This window comes from Rhinolophus hipposideros (assembly GCF_964194185.1).
Source record: "Rhinolophus hipposideros genome assembly, chromosome: 4".
NCBI lineage: Eukaryota > Metazoa > Chordata > Mammalia > Chiroptera > Rhinolophidae > Rhinolophus > Rhinolophus hipposideros.
Genome location: NC_138050.1, coordinates 66,835,043 through 66,853,192, shown reverse-complemented (window position 1 = coordinate 66,853,192; position 18,150 = coordinate 66,835,043). Strand labels below are relative to the sequence as shown.

The 18,150-nt window shown below is 33.2% G+C and overlaps 1 protein-coding gene across 2 annotated transcripts in view; it reads left to right on the top strand.

Annotated features, from left to right (window-relative positions):
• GPC6 (glypican 6) overlaps window positions 1-18,150 on the top strand; it is a 1,046,737-nt gene that overhangs the window by 503,459 nt on the left and 525,128 nt on the right. For both annotated transcript variants that reach the window (XM_081045970.1, XM_081045969.1), the window contains exon 3: window positions 16,846-17,237. In XM_081045970.1, coding sequence (XP_080902096.1) covers window positions 16,846-17,237 — 392 coding nt within the window. The remainder of the gene's footprint in view (window positions 1-16,845; window positions 17,238-18,150) is intronic.

Below are 18,150 nucleotides of genomic sequence, written 5' to 3'. Positions count from 1 at the left end.
AGCATTTAATGCCAAATCAAATGTAACATCAAATTACCTTGTATTCATTTAAATGAATTTGCAGATTTATGGCAGACTGGCATAGATCCCAGAGAAGTGGGGAAAGGACAATGACAGCAGATTGTAAGAAAGGAAAATGAAGTAAATATCTGGGAATTAATCACTTGTAAGGTTAAGGTCCATTCTTGAAAAGAGTCAGAAGCAATTTATTCTGCAATCAATTTGCAAGCACCTGGAGTGTAACAAAGTGGCAGGTAACATGGACTGCTCAAAAACAAGCTATGCCAAACAGAACTAATTTTCCTCTTTGACAGTAACTGATCTTATAGACAGGAAGACCTATTGGTTACAGCCCAGTTTGACTTTTGCACAATAATCAATGCTATTTCACATGGAATGGTCATTGACAACTTGTAAAAAAATGGCTTGGGTTCAATAATCAGGTAGATATTGAACTGATTAGGGAAATGCTCTTAGACTTGGTCAGTGAATAGCATAGGGACAAGTTTGTGGTTATTTACAAGTTTCCAACAAGTTGCATTGTGGATCTGTTTTTTGTTTTGTTTTGTTTTGTTTTTAATACACATTCATTCATGAGAGAGTAAAGAACATATTCAGAGACCTGCCGCTAAGTCAGCATTGTGGAACATCTTTGCCATACTCTCTGAAAAGAACATTGAGAATCTAAAGTCAGTTTTAACAAATTAGAGTGTGATTGAACTGAACTGGGAAGGAATTGCAGAGTAATTAATAGTAGAAAATATATATCAAAGAAAAAAGTCTCATAAATGCAAAATGTAAAAATAAGGCTGCTCTGCTTACATTAGTTCAGACTACTTGCCCTGCCTCTTCTACTGCACCTCTGCCCCAAACCACAGTACCATTTGCAAGATTTCAGGTGCAAATGAGCTGACTTTGGCACCAACATATGTCAATGATGTCTTTTGATTACTCAGAAGGTAAAATATTTTTATATATTCAGTGAAAGGGTGTTACTTTTAGGCCTTAGTCACTGAGAGACCATAAACAAGATATAGCAATAAAGCTTTACCTAACCCTAAAGGGAAGGATAGTTGATCAACTCAAGAGAGAATAAGGGATATACAATTTTTATAGGACTATATTTAATTTTCCACTGAACTATCTTTTTGACTAGAGATACCACACAACAACTAATATATCTTATCTATTTTTGTCACCAAATATATATTTTTTGCCATTCTCAATAAAAATACTTCATGAGACCTCATTGGGCCAGCATGATGTGAAAAATAAAGTTCTCTTGTATGCCAAGATAGACTTTAAATGGATAATAACGACCATGGTTATTATTAGCAAGTGTTTTCATTCTTGAGAAAGAACTAATGATAGCTGACAATTATAGTGCTTACTATATGCCAGACACTCTCAGATATGAGATACTTTGTGTATCTCATATAATCTTCACGTCACCTTGTGAGAAAGGTTCTATTATAATTTCCACTTTACAGATGAGGCACTAAGAGTAACTGTTGTATGCCTAGATCTCAACTTTTGGTAAAACCAAGAGAATTTTATTTGCAAGTAATTGTCAATGATGCATCTTTACAATTATGACATGCTGTATGTTCCATCTAATTCAAAGGTGTGCTTCAGACATGCATACCCCCTCTTCTAGAGAATTGCTTTAGATAATATCCTGCACTGCTGTTAGATCACATTTCCTCTGCACAGAGAAGATAGGCTATAGATTGATAGTTCCTATGCCTCTGTAAAACATAATTTTAACCTCATCAGTTTAGTATTACCAAATAAATGAAAATATATGTGATGATTGTTCCAAGAATTTTTAAAAGTAAACATGATCTTTAAATAATCTAATTAGCATTCTCTAATTTTGCATAACATCTGTGGAGATTGTAGTCTCAAATTCATTTTTAATAAGAATTTGTTGAAATTTGAATTTGAAATGTTTTTCAGCTGCATTATTGAAATGAAAGAACAAAAGAGCCATAATAAATATTTTATTTTAAGTATGCAATTGATTATAATCATAACATTTCAAGAGTCTTATTTAATTTGTAAAACACAGTAAAGAAAATCAATAATGATTGATTTTATTTTTTATTTATTTTTTTTAATAATGATTGATTTTAAAATACCTTGAGGAAAATGGTTTGATATGATATTTAAAATAAACAAAATTGGTAACCACAAAGTTCTCTTTTAATAAAATGGTATTTAGATTTTTAAGAACTTTTTACAATTTAAGTACATATCATATATATATATATATATATATATATATATATATATATATATATATATATATATATCTTGTCAGTCAGTCATGAGATTATTCTCAAAGAGAAAATATTTAATTCATTAATCTCATGTTGTATGATGGCTATTATACTTTTATATCATCAATCATTTAGAGTACAGTAACAAAAAATCATTTATATATATATATATATATTTAACTTTCTCCCTTTATAAACGTTTATTTGTAAAACTTTAAAAAAGAACAAAACATTCATACTACATAGTTAAATATGTAATTATTTAAGAATTAAAATTAATTATAAAGATGATGATGTACATATGAAACATCAGTATCGTGTAAAGTCGTATAAAATTATTAACATTCTTTAAATTTGAATATGTTACCTTCCATAACAGTTTGCTGGTAGTATCTCACACACGAGTAATAATTTTAGGACTATTCTTAACGCGAAACTGCTTTTGGTTTTCCTTTCTCATTTTCTTATTAGGAAGTAACTACAAGCTTCTATGTGGCAGAGATAATTTTAAATAATGACAAAAGAGTGGCCAGGAGAAACATATGAAGCCTTTTGTAGAGATTACTCATTGCTATTGCAGGAATAGGTTTTAGTCCCGGTCTTTTTCTTCATATGTATGTAGTACTTATTCTTGATTTATTTTGTTAATTAATATTCTTTGAGTTTTAGTTCTAGAAAAATGTTAAACAGATACCTACATAATATTAAAACAAAACAAAAAAAAAACACCATAAGTTTTAACTCTTGATTTTGATTTCCATTAGGCCTTTATTTGAAGTGGACATCTCTAAATAATCTTTTGCACTTTACACGTAAGGATCACAATACTGCCAATTATACTAATCATCCATATTATCAACCTGGTCAGCTTTGATATACCTTTTGAGTATCTTAGGTATAATTTAAGCGAAATTAGAATCACTGGCCAATAGAGTTTTTGTTAGATGTACTAAAATGTTATACTCAACTTTTCTTTTTCCTCCTTTGGAACTGGCTTTTGGGGCCCACTTAATTGGACACCTTTGTCACAATGAACTAGACATAATCTGGCTTGGGAAAACACAAAAGCTTCATTGCTAAATGGTCTGCCAAGTGACCCATGAACAAAATTGAGATTGGGTTGCCCTTTGAAATAAACCTATTTGAATTTTATTGTCCCCAGAGCACCCTGTGTCTCAAATCTTGTGAAAGGTTAGTATTCTATCTATCAGAGAAAGATACTGGTTGATATCTGCTCTTGATAACTGAATGTAGCAGGTGGAAATGGAAGGAGATGCATTACCATCCACAGTTCAAAAAGAGAGGGGGTAAATAGGCATGAAGGGAGCCACATTTACAGCATAGGCACTATTCTTACGTCAGGGTATTTAGAATAATTCAAAACCAAAAACAAAGAACAGCTACTTGGGGGAAGCTGTACAAAACTTATTAAATAAGTCTCCCGAAAGCAGAGCTGTTTTAAGATTACCGTTGATAGAGATTACCGATTTCTAATATGTAGATAGATACCTTCTTGAAAACCATGGCTAATTGTTTTGGGGAAGGTTTTATGAGACACATAAGAATAAACGTAAGAATGATATCACTATATAACATATGGCTAATAACAATGAACAAATATTATGAAATATGCAATGAAATGAAAATAATAGGCCTGTGGTGTGAATATTTTTTAAGAAAAATACTCAACTGAATGTATTCTTTCAGAGACTTTTACATATGATCTATATAATTTAGAAGATAAAATATAAATAATTTAAAAGCTAATTGTAAACTTAAAATACACCCATGAATCAAAATAAGCATGTTCCATATATATGGTTTAATTTTATTTTAACATGAAAAATAAGGTGCACGCATTCAATATTGTAGAATTTCATAAAAGATGTTGGTACTCAATAATTGACACTTCATGAAATGGTTAAAAATGATTGTTTTTGTTACTGTACTCTAAATGATTGATGTTATAAAAGTATAATAGCCATCATGCAACATGAGATTAATGAATTAAATATTTTCTCTTTGAGAATAATCTCATAACTGACTGACAAAGCAAATTTAATCATTGTTAAGCAAATTTATATCAACATTAAATTAGTAATGCATTTGCATTTATGTCTTACACAACTATAATGTGAATCTCATTATATACCGATACTAGAATTACTATTGTTTATTCAATAGTAATAATTGAATAATAGTAATTTATTCAATTGATGATGAATAATAGTAATTTATTCAATTGATGATGAATAGTAATTCATCAAAATTATATAATTACCTTTGAATTAAGAAAGCCATGATGCTAAGTGTGGCTGATATTCATTTCCTTTCAATAGATTTAAGGAGTAAGATGATTTCTCAGACATAATTTGGGGAGACTGTACCATTTCTAAGTCTTATCCAACAAACTGAAGCATGTGGTGACAGGTGATTGGGAGGTGCCTTGAATTTCTTCACTTTTTTTGTTATTGTAAAATGTTTGCAGAAACATGAGAATTGCATGGTTTATCATCCTGTGCTAACGTTCATCAAATCCCTTCCAAACCGTCTGTAGAGAAAATGACATTACATTTATACAATCATTGATATCTAATGTTGGTGTTCTTTTTTTTCTATTTTGGTTTGGGCTGACATCTGTAATAATGAACAATGGAATTTTATTGAACACTGATTACATCAGTTTGAGAAATCCCTTCTCAGTCTAAAAATAAATAGAAATTATCTATATTTTGGAAAACATTCATTTGACTACAAAAGTGTAGAGTTCTAATCATCAATGAATAATTACCTAATCTGACTGGTAGCATTATTTTGCAGCCCTCGTGCTATGCCTTATAAACTACTTACTACTTCTTTTTTTATTAAGTCCTTTTCACTTATCAGCATGACTCCACTAGATTTAGAGTCAAGAGACTCTAATTCTATCCCTGTTACCTTGTGGATATATTCTGTGATTTCTGAGTAAACTTCTTGTTTATTTTCATGCGTTTTTTTGGTCTTATTTCTTGGACTTCCTTCCGTAGGTTCATTAAACAAAATAGTTTTATTCAATATTTTTAAATGGGTGTTTCCCTCTATAATTAAGCAGGATTTTTCATCAAAAGGTCTTTTTATGTTAAAATAATATTTATCATTTTCTCCAATTATTAAAGTAATTTATAGCCATATAAACTTTGGAAAATTAAACACTGTATAGAGATGAAAATACAAATAAACCATTTAAATTGCTTTTGTGTGTGTGTATATATATATTATATTTCTCACTGTATTTATACATTTTTCACAAAATTGAGATTATACTGGATATATATATATATATATACATATATATATATATTTAAATGTTCACATAATTATTTTATGTTTTTAATTAAATTTATTGAGGTGACAATGGTTAGTAAAATTATATAGATTTCCAGTGTGCATTTCTATAATATGAGTACATCATCTGTATATCACATTGTGTGTTCACCACCCAGAGTCAGTTCTCCTTCCATCACCTTATATTTGACCCCTTTTCACCCTCTCCTACCATCCTCTCTCTCCCCTTACCCTCTGGTAACCACTAAACTACTGTCTGTGTCTTTGAGTTTTTGTTTGCTTGTTTGTCTTGTTCCTTTGTTGCTTTCAGTTTTATATCCTACATGTAAGTGAAGTCATATGGTTCTCAACTTTTTCTGACTTATTTCGTTTAGTATAATCTAAAGATCCATCCATGTTCTCGCAAATGGCAGTATTTAATCTTTTGGCTGTACCAATTTATATTCCCACCAGCAAATTATGAGGGTTCCTTTTTCTCCACAGCCTCTCTAGAACTTATTATTTTTCTTGTTGATATATAATTTTGTATCTGTTATTTCATCTTATCATTTTCTGTCAAGGCTTACATTAAAGGTAGACATCCTGTCAATCTGATGATGTCAGGACCTATCACTTGAATAGAACCTTTTCAACATTTATCCATAAACCTATACCTAATTTGGTACTTGTAATTGTTCATTATATTTTTTAAAGAGAGTCCTCAAAATTGTATAAGTGTCGATCCTCATAGAACTTGTGTTTGCATCTGTGGGAAATATACTGAAGCTAGACTGCCTGGGTTTGTAATCCCAGAACCATCACCTGTTAGCTATGAATCTTGGAAGTTACATGACTTTTATGTTCCTATTTTCCCAAATGTAAAATTCAGATGATAATGATAACTACCTCAGAGAGTTGTTTACAGATTAAATTAGTTAACACATGTGAAGCTCTTGGAAGTTAACTCAGGCATAGTTAGTGCTTACTAAGTATTAGCTTTGAAATATCCTTTACATATAATCATAAATACAACAGTATTTTACTGTGTGCATATTCTCTTTCTTGGGATTTTTTTTGTTACTTTTTTTTTTGCTAGTAGAAATAGAGGAATATCTTTTATGCAAACACTTTACCTTGTCTTTGCAATTGAGCTATTTCATTTCATTAGTGTTCTTTCCAATGGAAGCATCCTGCATTTCACTTTTTTAACAAATGAATTCAGTAATAAATATCAAGGAAGTTCAAATTATTTTTTTTATAAAATGTAGGTAGTTAAAAACAATTCAAAAATAAAAGTGAGGTATAGCAGAATATATGAGTATGTTATTATTCAATTTATTTTTTAAAACTCATGCTTTCTATGGACTTTTGCTTTCATTAGACATTCGTTGAGCAAAGAAAACTTAAACAGGAGTTTAAGCATAGTTTCAGCATTACAGGTTTTTGATGGACCAGAAAGGATATAACTTAACAATTTAGTGTTAAATTAATATATAATGCTTTCATTAAAACTTTTATGTTTAATTATGTTTTTACAACTCAACATTTCCCAATACATTTAACATCTTCCTTCTGTTGTCTGTGTTATGCATTTCAATGACACCTGAGTTAGACTATGATAGGCAATCCCTTTTCCTTGAGTATTAATTAGCTGTGGCAATATCAAAGCTTAGTCCTCCCTCTTCCCATACTGCACCCTTTCTTCCATGGGAGGAGCCCAGTGAAGGCAGAGTGAGACTTAGAAGAGAGAGTTAATTGAAGGCAAAGGAAAGAGATGGAGAAGAAAGGAAAAGAGACTACTACACTCTTATCACCTGCACCACTGCTAGTGCTCCTTACGTACTCTCAACACCTCTTCACCTCTTTAATCAATGCAATGCAATCTTTCCAAGACCAGAACACTAATTGTCTTCTTAGAGAAAAGAGAGAAGGAAAAGGAAATGAAAGGAAGCAGGAATCTGGGCTTTCATAATGTATAACATGACTCTTCCCTCCATCATCATTCTTCCTTCCCTTACCCATATGACCACCATATGCATTGACAAAAATGAAACTGTTGGAGAACGGAGAAAAGCTGTAGTAATTATTAATCTTTGCTGTACATTGGGATCACTTGGGGGGCTTGAATATATACTGATACCTGGATCCCACTTTCAGAGATTGTAATTTAGTTACTCTGGTACGCAGCCTGGGCATCAAGATTTTTTTAAGCTATTTTAATGGACAGCCAAGGATGAGAACCACTGAATTCCATGAAGAAGGAAGAAAAAAGTAAATTCCATTTTGATGCTCCTCCTCACTCTCCTTAAAATCCCACACAAATCTCTTGTTCCAATAGCCCCTGGTCCTTGTCACTGAAAGTTTGCCTACAAACTAACTCTGGCTCTGCATCCCAGAATTCACCCTTGGTGCTTTGGTGCTGGAGGACTTTTTTCAGCCTTTCATCCCACAAGTAGTTAGGTAAAGAAGGAAGGGGAGCTGGGCAAAGAACTGGGTTTGTAAACAGAGTAATATGCTATTCTTGTTTGAAAACCCAACTGCATTTTTGATGTTGAGGAAAACAAAAAGTGGGAAGTGATTTTGAGCTTTATCTTTTAGGTGCATAATGGGTTAAATAGGCAATCAATATTGTGGGTAATATCATCTCTAAAAGAAAAATGGAAGCAGGGTCTGGGATAAGACCCAGAGGGCGTTGTCAGTAGGCCAAAGCTAAGGAGTTGCGCAATGTTGAAAGTGAACTCTGAAAGCATCTCAGAAAGCAAATCATATGCATTGCTTAGGGTGAGGTAGAAGTACAGTCTCCAGGCTCAAAACAGGTGTTTGCTTTTGGCAGCAACTGTCAGCAAATTTCAAAGGTAATTTATGATTCCCAGAATGAATAGTTTATCTATACCACCTTATGAACATAAATAGCCTAATCAGGCTTTCTTACTTTAAAAGATAACTTAAAGAGAAATAGACTACCAAGAAATAAAACATTTATCAATCTGATGTGTAAAGGATCATTAAGTATAGAAAAAATTTAACCCTGAGACATGTGACTTCAAGTCAACAATTTCTATAAACTGCTTTATTGCTTCAAATCTCCCTATATCAACCAATTGCCTAGTGCTGCTTTCCAGGTAACTTTCCTTTTCACAGCTAAGTTGCACACCTGATACTGAAAAAAAAGAGCATTTAGTCTCCTCAGTCGACTGTAGTTTAATGGCACTAAATTGAAGGACTTTGGTGCAAGGTATTGATCATTTTTAACGAACACTCATAATTGTAAACTATGACATTTCATTAAAGATGTATTCATGGAAAAATCTAGTTGGTTAGATTAAATACATTGGAAAATATGAAATGGTGATGTCCAATTGAGCTAAATAATGTATTTTAAAATGTATTATTATCTTGGGTTTTCTTGATTTACTGGTTAAAAGTATTTCTCTAGAACTCCTATGTTTCTTCTTAATTAGATCTGACATGTGGATGTTTCCAACACAATGGTAGTAATATAATAAAAATAACCTTTGGATTAATATAGCAAGCAATTTTGAATTATGCATTACAGTATTTTTAACAGCTGATGTATTTATTATTTTCTGAAAATAATTCTCCTAGATCTATATGAGCATTGTATTTCGTTATAGGGCCTTGTAAGATGTTAAAAGCTAGTTTAAATTTCTATTTTTATTAATGATCATGAAGAGAAAGTAACAAATGAAATTATAATATTGTTTTCTTTTGTCTAAACTAGGATCGAAGTAAAGTGTTATTTTTTTTTCTTTTTCCATTTCTATATTGTCTATTTTATATGCCAGGTTTACTGGGATTTTCTCCTTATGAAGTTCTCCAGAGACTCATTAGACCACAACCCTAGAAAAATTTAGGGGTGTCCACTTTAAAAATCACTAAAGTCACCTAAATCCACTAAATCATTTAAGTGATTTAAGAATTGACTTTTGGATTATAGTTACCTCTCAGGGGAAAATAAAGAGATGAATGTGCTGCAGAGCTGTCAGAGTTAATTTTAACACACAAGATAGAAAACAATGGAGGAAAGGGACATTTATTCTATTACTTAGATATTGCAGAGTAATAATTAAATATTACCTGACTTACAAGAATTTAAAGGAATAATATGTTTTATTAAATTAATTTATCTTTGAACATTTCATTTAGGATTTTGACCCTTTATGCAGGGATTGGCAATTTTTTTTTTAAAGGGCTATATATTAAACAGTTCGTGCATTTTGTATCACATACTTTGTGGTATATTCTTCTTTTTCATTGTTGGATTTTTGTTCAATTTTGTTCTAACATTTAAATGAATGTGTTCACCTACAGATATGTGTATTTGATTATAATGCACATGTATTACTAAAAATGATATTATACAATTTAATATATATGCATATGCACATATATCACAAATGAGACGCATTTTTTAGTCAAATATTTTTAGTGTCCTTTTGTATGATGATCATTATTCTATACACTGTAGTTAATCCCATGCTCTGTGACTGATTTTTTTCTAGTGGAAGTCAATCCTTGGAGAAAGATGTACCCGCCCTGGAGATTGGACTATGTTCTCCAGTCTCAGTTGCATTGACTAATTAGTGTTAGTGGAAAAAACAATCATATATGAAAATTATTTTTATAAATAATTTATATTTGATTTAAGATAAACTGCAAAGCTACCCCACCCTCCTGTTCTTTCTTAGAACCTATCCTGGTCTGTAATGGTTTGGAGCTCTGGGTCATGTGCTAGTTCAGTAGTCTAGGGCAACGTGCTTATTATTTCTGAACTTCAGCTTCCTCATTTCAAACTGGATACCCTAGTATCCGATATACTTAAAATATATGTAAATCTGATAACACGGTGTCTGTCACTGTATATGAGGCCCATAAACGTCAGGCATCTTCTTAGGTACTATCTCTAGTTATGCTTGAAATTATCATTGCTCAATGTGTCAAATCCACTTGTCATCTACATTTATTTTTACTTTCCTCCTAAAATATAACAAAGGCAAATGAAAATGATAAAGATAATTCTGTTGTTATATTGATTACATTTTAATTCTGTTTGTGTTGAGGTGTGGACACTTACTTAAGGGGCAGATATTTGATTATAATAATCCATCTAACAAGAAAGAAGTAGATTACTACTATTAGATTACTTTGAATTATATAGTTTTCTATTAACTCCTGGGATGAACTGACTGAGTAAATCATAATACTTATCATAATGGAATACATTTAATCTATGAAAGCATATACATACAGAGCAAGAAAAAGTATAAATGAAAAGAAAGAAGTGGCAAATCACAAATGAATTTCTGCTTACAGCAACATTGCCTCACAATAATTATAGATTCAGATTTCTCCCTTTTTGAGTAAATTTTTATTTTGAAAATAGATTTATATAATTTCAACCCCCAAATTTTTTTTTAAATACATACCGAGGGTCTATTTCTCCCACAAAAATGTAACTTATACTGAAGAAAAACTACTAAAACAATATACTAGGATATCTATTCAAAGTAGCTCTTTCTTCTTTCCCTTATGTCATGTTTAATCTGTATTATGAAGAAATAAAAAATGACATAGTTTTGTTTATTGAAAAAAAAATTCCGGAATGAATTTATTCAATACAACAAAATAGCTGTTAAATGGATGAAGGCTTGACTGCAATGTATAAGACTCAGAAGTGGTTTAGGAATTAACCCTAAAGTAGTATACTGGGCATTGCTTAAATGAAGCATGAACGTGAATACAGTCAGCTTGGTGAAATCATGGGCTTTGAGGTCAAGGTCCAGTAGAGACAACAGCAGAGAGGTAAGCATGAAACCAGGCAAAGCATGGCTCACGATAGGCTGGACTGTTCAGAGAGGAAGTGAGAGTCTGGTGGAACAGTCTGGATAAACAACATGTTTTTGAACAGAGGCCACACGGCATTTTATGTGTAGAGGTACATGAACTTGGAGCTTGGGAGGATATGAATGATTTTGTATGTAAATGTAAAAGAATTTGGAGAAGACAAGAGGGTAGATCAGTTATGCCTGTTCTAAGATGTGTTTTACAGTGTCTCTCTCCCTCTGAGGTGGGCCCAAAAAATCATTACTATCTAAGAGGAGACCAGACCAGGTGGCTGTATTTCACTGGAAGCTCACGTTCATTCATTTATCTATGCACACACTACCACTTTTTAAGACGCTACCATATGGTGGGCACCATACATGTAAATGGTATTTATTGACCACCAAGAATCTTACCCATGAATATAACCTGTATTTCATTTCCTTTCACATGAAGGACAGCTCTTCCCAAAGGGGGTGGGGGGACAAAGACAAAAAATAAAATAAAATAAAAATAAAAACTAAAACAAGCAAACCAAATAAACAAAAAGAAAGATAAAGTACAGCTCCTCAAATTTATCTCATAAATAAATTGTGGGGTCGATGAGGTCCAGAAATGTGCTGGCCTTTTCTCCGAGTGTTTTTGATGTCCTATTTGTAGGCCTCTGGAATTTATCAGTAGAAGGGTGACTCTCAGTGGGTGGAATCAGAGTGATTCCCACCCCCCTGGGGACATTTGATAATGTCTGGAGACGTTTTTTGGTCATGACTGCTGGGGAAAAGATTTGTTATTGGCTTCTAGGAAGTGGAGGCTAGGGACACTACTTAATATTGTAAAATGCACAGGACAGCTCCTCACGACAAAGATTTTTATATCAAAATGTCAGGAATGCTGAGGCTGAGCCCCTGGTGTAGATGAATAGCATTCAACTGTAAAATACTGCATGTGCTATGACTTGCCAAGGGTATCACTTTATGTGGCAAGGACTCCCTGAGCAACAGCAATCTTCACTGCTTACACGGCCTCACTCCTGGGATTGGGAAGAGACAGGCCATTAGGGGACTGTGTTTTCTCACCCTCAAAGTCTTCACACAGAAGAGAGTAAACGGTACTGTGGTTCTTCCTTCATCAATGCTGTTCATTAACTCAGGATTTTTCTGTAGTCATGTCAGTTTATCATGTAAGCAAGAAGACTTTTGAAAGGAGAAATCGTATCGAAAGCTATACCTGCAAGCTGGCGTATGTATGCAGAATGAGGAAGGATGCTCGTACTCACTTAACCTTGAAAAAGGCATAGGGAGGCAGGCTGGTAGCTTTATTGTGTCGATGAATCATATCCTTTCCAGGATATCAGCTTTCTTAACCCTTCTACCCTTCATGCGAGTCCTCCAGGTCTTTTCTTAGCCCAAGCTTGGGTCTTGGGTGGACTGAACTGATTTAGCATGCTGTTTTGAAACAGGTTAGGAGAGAAATGCACTCAACACAAATACATGGTACTGTATTTGAGTACTCCTGCGTCCCCCTGATAGAACGAGTGCTATCTGTAATCATGTATAGGTATAACCTCCACTGACCAGTGCCCAGAGCTTTTTATTCATTGGGTTCTGTGATTACATAGATTTACACCATGATCCTGAAATGTTAGTTTTAAACAAGATTTCAGTAAGAAGTATTTTGGAGAGCATGAGAATAGAATTAGAAAGTGCTACAATTTCTAGGTAAATGCTATATAGTGTTTAATTCAGTGTCTATACTCAATCCACCACAGAGTATGTTTATCTTCGAGTACACTAGTATTAATGAGACTTTTCCAGGTTAATTGGTCAAAGCTTTTGCTGTTTCTTTATTCACTGCAAATTCCTAGAGAGACTCTAGACTGCTCTTCTCCTCTTGCTCTCACCTCCCTAAGGCCCTGCAAGCACCTTACATTTTGATCCATTCATTTAGAGGCATCATTTGAAGCCTTTCTCTGATGCCCTAGGGCACCTTGTGGCTCCTAGGAGTGGATTTTTTGCCCCTTAGGAGACCTCTCCCAGTGATCAGGCAGCATGCAGAGTTTCTTTTTGCTTTTGAAACAGTGGAGGTTTTTATCTGCAAGCTGATTCTCCCCCTTGAAGCAGTGTGCCCTGCGGCCAACAGATGTTTGCATCCAGATCTCCCCTCTAGATGAATAAAATCCTCCCAGAGGCTAATACTGGCTGGAAAGAATTATTCTGTGCATCTATGAAGCATAACTGAGCTCTAAGCCATTTCCTGATTATGGAAGAAAAAAAAGCAAAAACTTTTTTCTGCCAAGCGTTTCTTGCACATGAGAATTTTTGTTGACTGAAAGCTTCATCCAATGTGAGATTTGCCCTCTCCGATTCAACAAAAGGTTAGATTGAGATAGTTTTCTTTATATTGCTATTCAGTTTTGTTCTCTGTGCTTTATAGGCATCACACTTCATCAGCAAAATGTGTCTGATAACTGTCTTCCAAATACCCATCTTGTTTGGTTTGCTGGGCAACAATTTTCATCCAAGCATAAAATGCTTTGTTCAAAGAGTCAACCTTCAAAAGGTAGAAGTCTGAGTCTCTAGGCACGCTAAAACTGAAATGAGCATACTTGCTTTGAGGACGTTAGTTTTGCCTCAGTACCTTGGATCCTCATCTTGTATAAGATCTAAGATCAATGTACCTTAAGGTAGCAACATTTGTCATAGTCACTTAATGCATTAGTGTCTTTCAGTACCAAATATTAGCATAGACCCTGAGATCACTAAACCATATAATAATTTTGAACAAGGAATAATAACTTGACTTTTGAGGACCAGTGAAGCTAATAGCAAACTTCTGAGACAGTGACACATCCTTAGACACAAATTTAAGCTTGAAATCTAATGAAATGCTTCTTGAGTCATATTCATTAAAATATAATAACTTGATTTCTATATTTAATGATGAATGTTAATTTAGGCATAAGGAGACAAACCACAAGACACAGTGAGTGAGCAGTCTGATTTTAACCATTCAGATTCAAAGTGGACATCAGTCCAATACTTTATAGTCTACATGTCAGGAAGGGAAAAAGCCTAAAGAATGTTACCTTCAGTAAAAGGAAAATAAAATAAAATAAAATAAAATCTTCATTCCAACAGAGAAGCACTTATATCTCAAGTCTTTGGAGAGCAGTAAGAACCAGAAGATTTGTTGTTGTTGTTGTTCTTTATTTTCCTTTTTTTTTTTCATTTTAGCTCTTTGCAAATCCAGACCGCATTATTGATTACTAACCATTCATTGCTGAAGGCAGTACTCTCTATTCAATAAACTAAGCTTTAATTTGTGAGCCTAACGAAATAATTAACCTCAAAAAGAAGATAAATGAATACGCTGTCCTGATCTCATGATTAGAATCCACTTTCTAGTCTCGTTTTATTAGTATTTTTCAATTCAGTATTATTCCCCCATTCTCTTCTACTTTATTTCCACAACCTATAACACCTTTTACCCTGCTCCTATATCAACAAGATAAAGCTATTTTTATTCTTGGTTTCAGCAATGCAATGTTTTAATAATGTAATTTTATACTTTGGTATTGATATTAATAATTTGATATGGTTTCTATTTTAGAACAAACAAGATGACTCATATTTCTGAAAAAATTCTGAAATGCTGCTGATGTCACAAAATTATAAATCACATGAACATATAGAAAACATATATAAATATTTTAATTGATCCTTTGACAATTTTGAAAAATGTGCCCAATTTGCTTCACCACTTTTTTCTTTCTGAGTCCTTGAACACTAGAGAGGTTTAACAATATTTAGCCTGATTTTACATTTGAGAAAAATTAAAATAAGAAGTATTTGGTGCCTTGGACAAGATCACACAGGCTTTATAAACAGGGCTTAGATAATCCCTGTCACTGTACCAATAGAATTTCTTTCACAGTAAGAGGGTGTGTCACTGTCTCAAACATGTAAGCAGAGTCCTTTTTTAGCTTTGGTGCTCTGGTTTTATTCCATAACAAATATAAAATAATCATCATTATTAGACACCATATCAAGACAATTGTTTTATACTATATTATTCAGAACTGAAGTAGCTAAATCAAGTCTTTTTCAGGCAACTTCAGTAAAGCAGAAATGAGGTGTAGCTTCCATGGAATCCTGGAGAGTTCATAGCTTTTTCCTTCCTGTGTCTCAGGATCCCATCTTTCCCGCTCCCCAGGGCTCCAAAAAGAAGAGAGTATTTTTTTTTTCCTACTTAGATTTCTTGAGGTATGTAGGACTTGATTTATCCCTTTATTAGTTGAGAAGGAACATACCTTCAGAGAATAAAAGGGAACGATGAGAGGCAAAAGAAAGGGCACTCTCTTGTTGGAAACTTGGATTTATAAACTCAGAAGCACTTTCTTTCCTTCCTTAGTCTTTTCTCCATCCCAAATCACATTCTCCATATGGGATAAAACTTGACCTTACTCTACCCAGGTTTATTTGTGCACATTGATAGTTGTCTTAAACAAATGAACTACTTCTTGAGGGAGCCTAACATGAGGTCCAATGAGGCTAATAATACCCAGTGACAGTAATTTCTTATTTATTTATTTATTTATTTATTTATTTATTTATTTATTTATTTATATCCCATAAGTGATCCCAGTAACGCTCAAGTGCTGTTGCAGGATAGAAGAGTTCATTTCTTGGTATATGTTTTCGTTTAGAACCGAATAACCAGAAATCCCAATTGCCTACATTTTATTCAAATACTTTAAAATAAGTTTGTTTATAATGATAATGCAAGGTACTTTATAACTTTTGATTCATTATGGCAAACTAAATTATGTTTATTATGCTCTTGGTATGAAGTGAATCTAATTGCATTATGAATCTCTCAACACTGATAATTGATTGCTATATATATCAACTACGAAAAGTCTAAAATATTACAGTAATTTGAGTATTCTATTTATGCACTATTCCAAATAAAAGCAATTTAATTGAGTTTAGTGTTAGAACAGATTTGTAAATAGGATGGAGTAAATGTTTTTATTAGTATCCATGTACTATTATGTTAATGACAATACTTTGCAACATATTTTGTTTTGACTTTATATCAAACTGTAGGATTTTCTAAAATTTAACAGTAAATGAAAAGAGAATTGAGGAACTTTGGTGGAATAATAAATGGTAATCTTCTAATAATAAGCGATGTCCTTTCAAATAGAAATCACAGGTTTTCTTTGACTCAGAGGAGATTATCAATGTACAGCAACTTTCATTTAAAATATTATTATCAGTTTATTGATACCTTAATCACAGTATACATTTTTTTTCTATGAAAATGATCATTAGAAGCAGTTATTTTTAAGGTAAGTAGATGTCTGGGACTTTCTAGATCTTACTATATGACTGCTTTCTTGTTTCATTTGCAGAATTTTTCCGAGAGCTCTTGGAGAATGCAGAAAAGTCACTAAATGATATGTTTGTACGGACCTATGGGATGCTGTACATGCAGAATTCAGAAGTGTTCCAGGATCTCTTCACAGAGCTGAAAAGATATTATACTGGAGGCAATGTGAATTTGGAGGAAATGCTCAATGACTTCTGGGCTCGGCTCCTGGAGCGGATGTTTCAGCTGATAAACCCGCAGTATCACTTTAGCGAGGATTACTTGGAATGTGTGAGCAAATACACAGACCAACTGAAGCCATTTGGAGATGTACCCCGGAAATTGAAAATTCAGGTCACCCGCGCCTTCATTGCTGCCAGGACATTTGTCCAAGGGCTGACGGTGGGCAGAGAAGTTGCAAACCGAGTTTCCAAGGTAATTGAAAATCTGCTATCTTTCTAAATGGCCTTCCACTTTTACTCTGTTTATAAAACAAATGTTTAAAAAAAAGTCAAGGTGAAAATTCCAACTTGCAGTGGTCCTTGCTCTTAGAGAAATAAGCTAAATGTCAAAGCTTAATTCTGATTTTTTTTCCTTGCTTTGTGTGAGAGAAGACAGGATTTCAAACTGTTCCATGTGATTTGGAACGTAATGTCAATATTTATCAGCAGTACAGCAGAAAAGCTTTTATTGGGAGTGATATGAAAACAAGTGTCTTGTAACTATGACCACTTGGCATTTCTGATCAGAGTTTTAAGGAGGATAAATACTCATGAAACAGTCTATCCAGAGGTTGTAATCCTCTAGTAAGACACGTGACAATCTTCATGAGGACTGCAAGTGGAGACAAGTTGTTGTTCAGAAGACCAGTTTACTTGCCATTCCTTCCTTTTTATTACCTTTGTCAAAGTGGCCTAATTCCTTAGTCGTGAGGGAAGTACCTTCTGCTGGCACCTGTAGAAGTGAATTGGAAAAGACTAAAGAATACAAGGTATAAATTCTGGCTGATAATTCATTTTCTTATCCATTAGCTCTGTAATTCTATGCCACATATTGTGTTATGAGAAAGATAAGTAATTAGTACACATCTGTGTCTTTCCTTGAAGATGTCTCTAAACCTTCAATTCAAGGTGTTTTCTTCATTGCTGTCTTTAAAGATTGATTATTTCCGGTGTAGAGTGTATATGTCTTTGTTAAAATTCCTCTTTGATACTCAACTGTTCCTATGAGATCCGCTTGCCCATTGTGAGGTTCGTCGAACAAATAAACTTACAAATGATTACTTTAAGAGGTAAACTAAAAACAATACGTTGTAGGAATCTGGTTTTATATCACATGAAGAAATTCA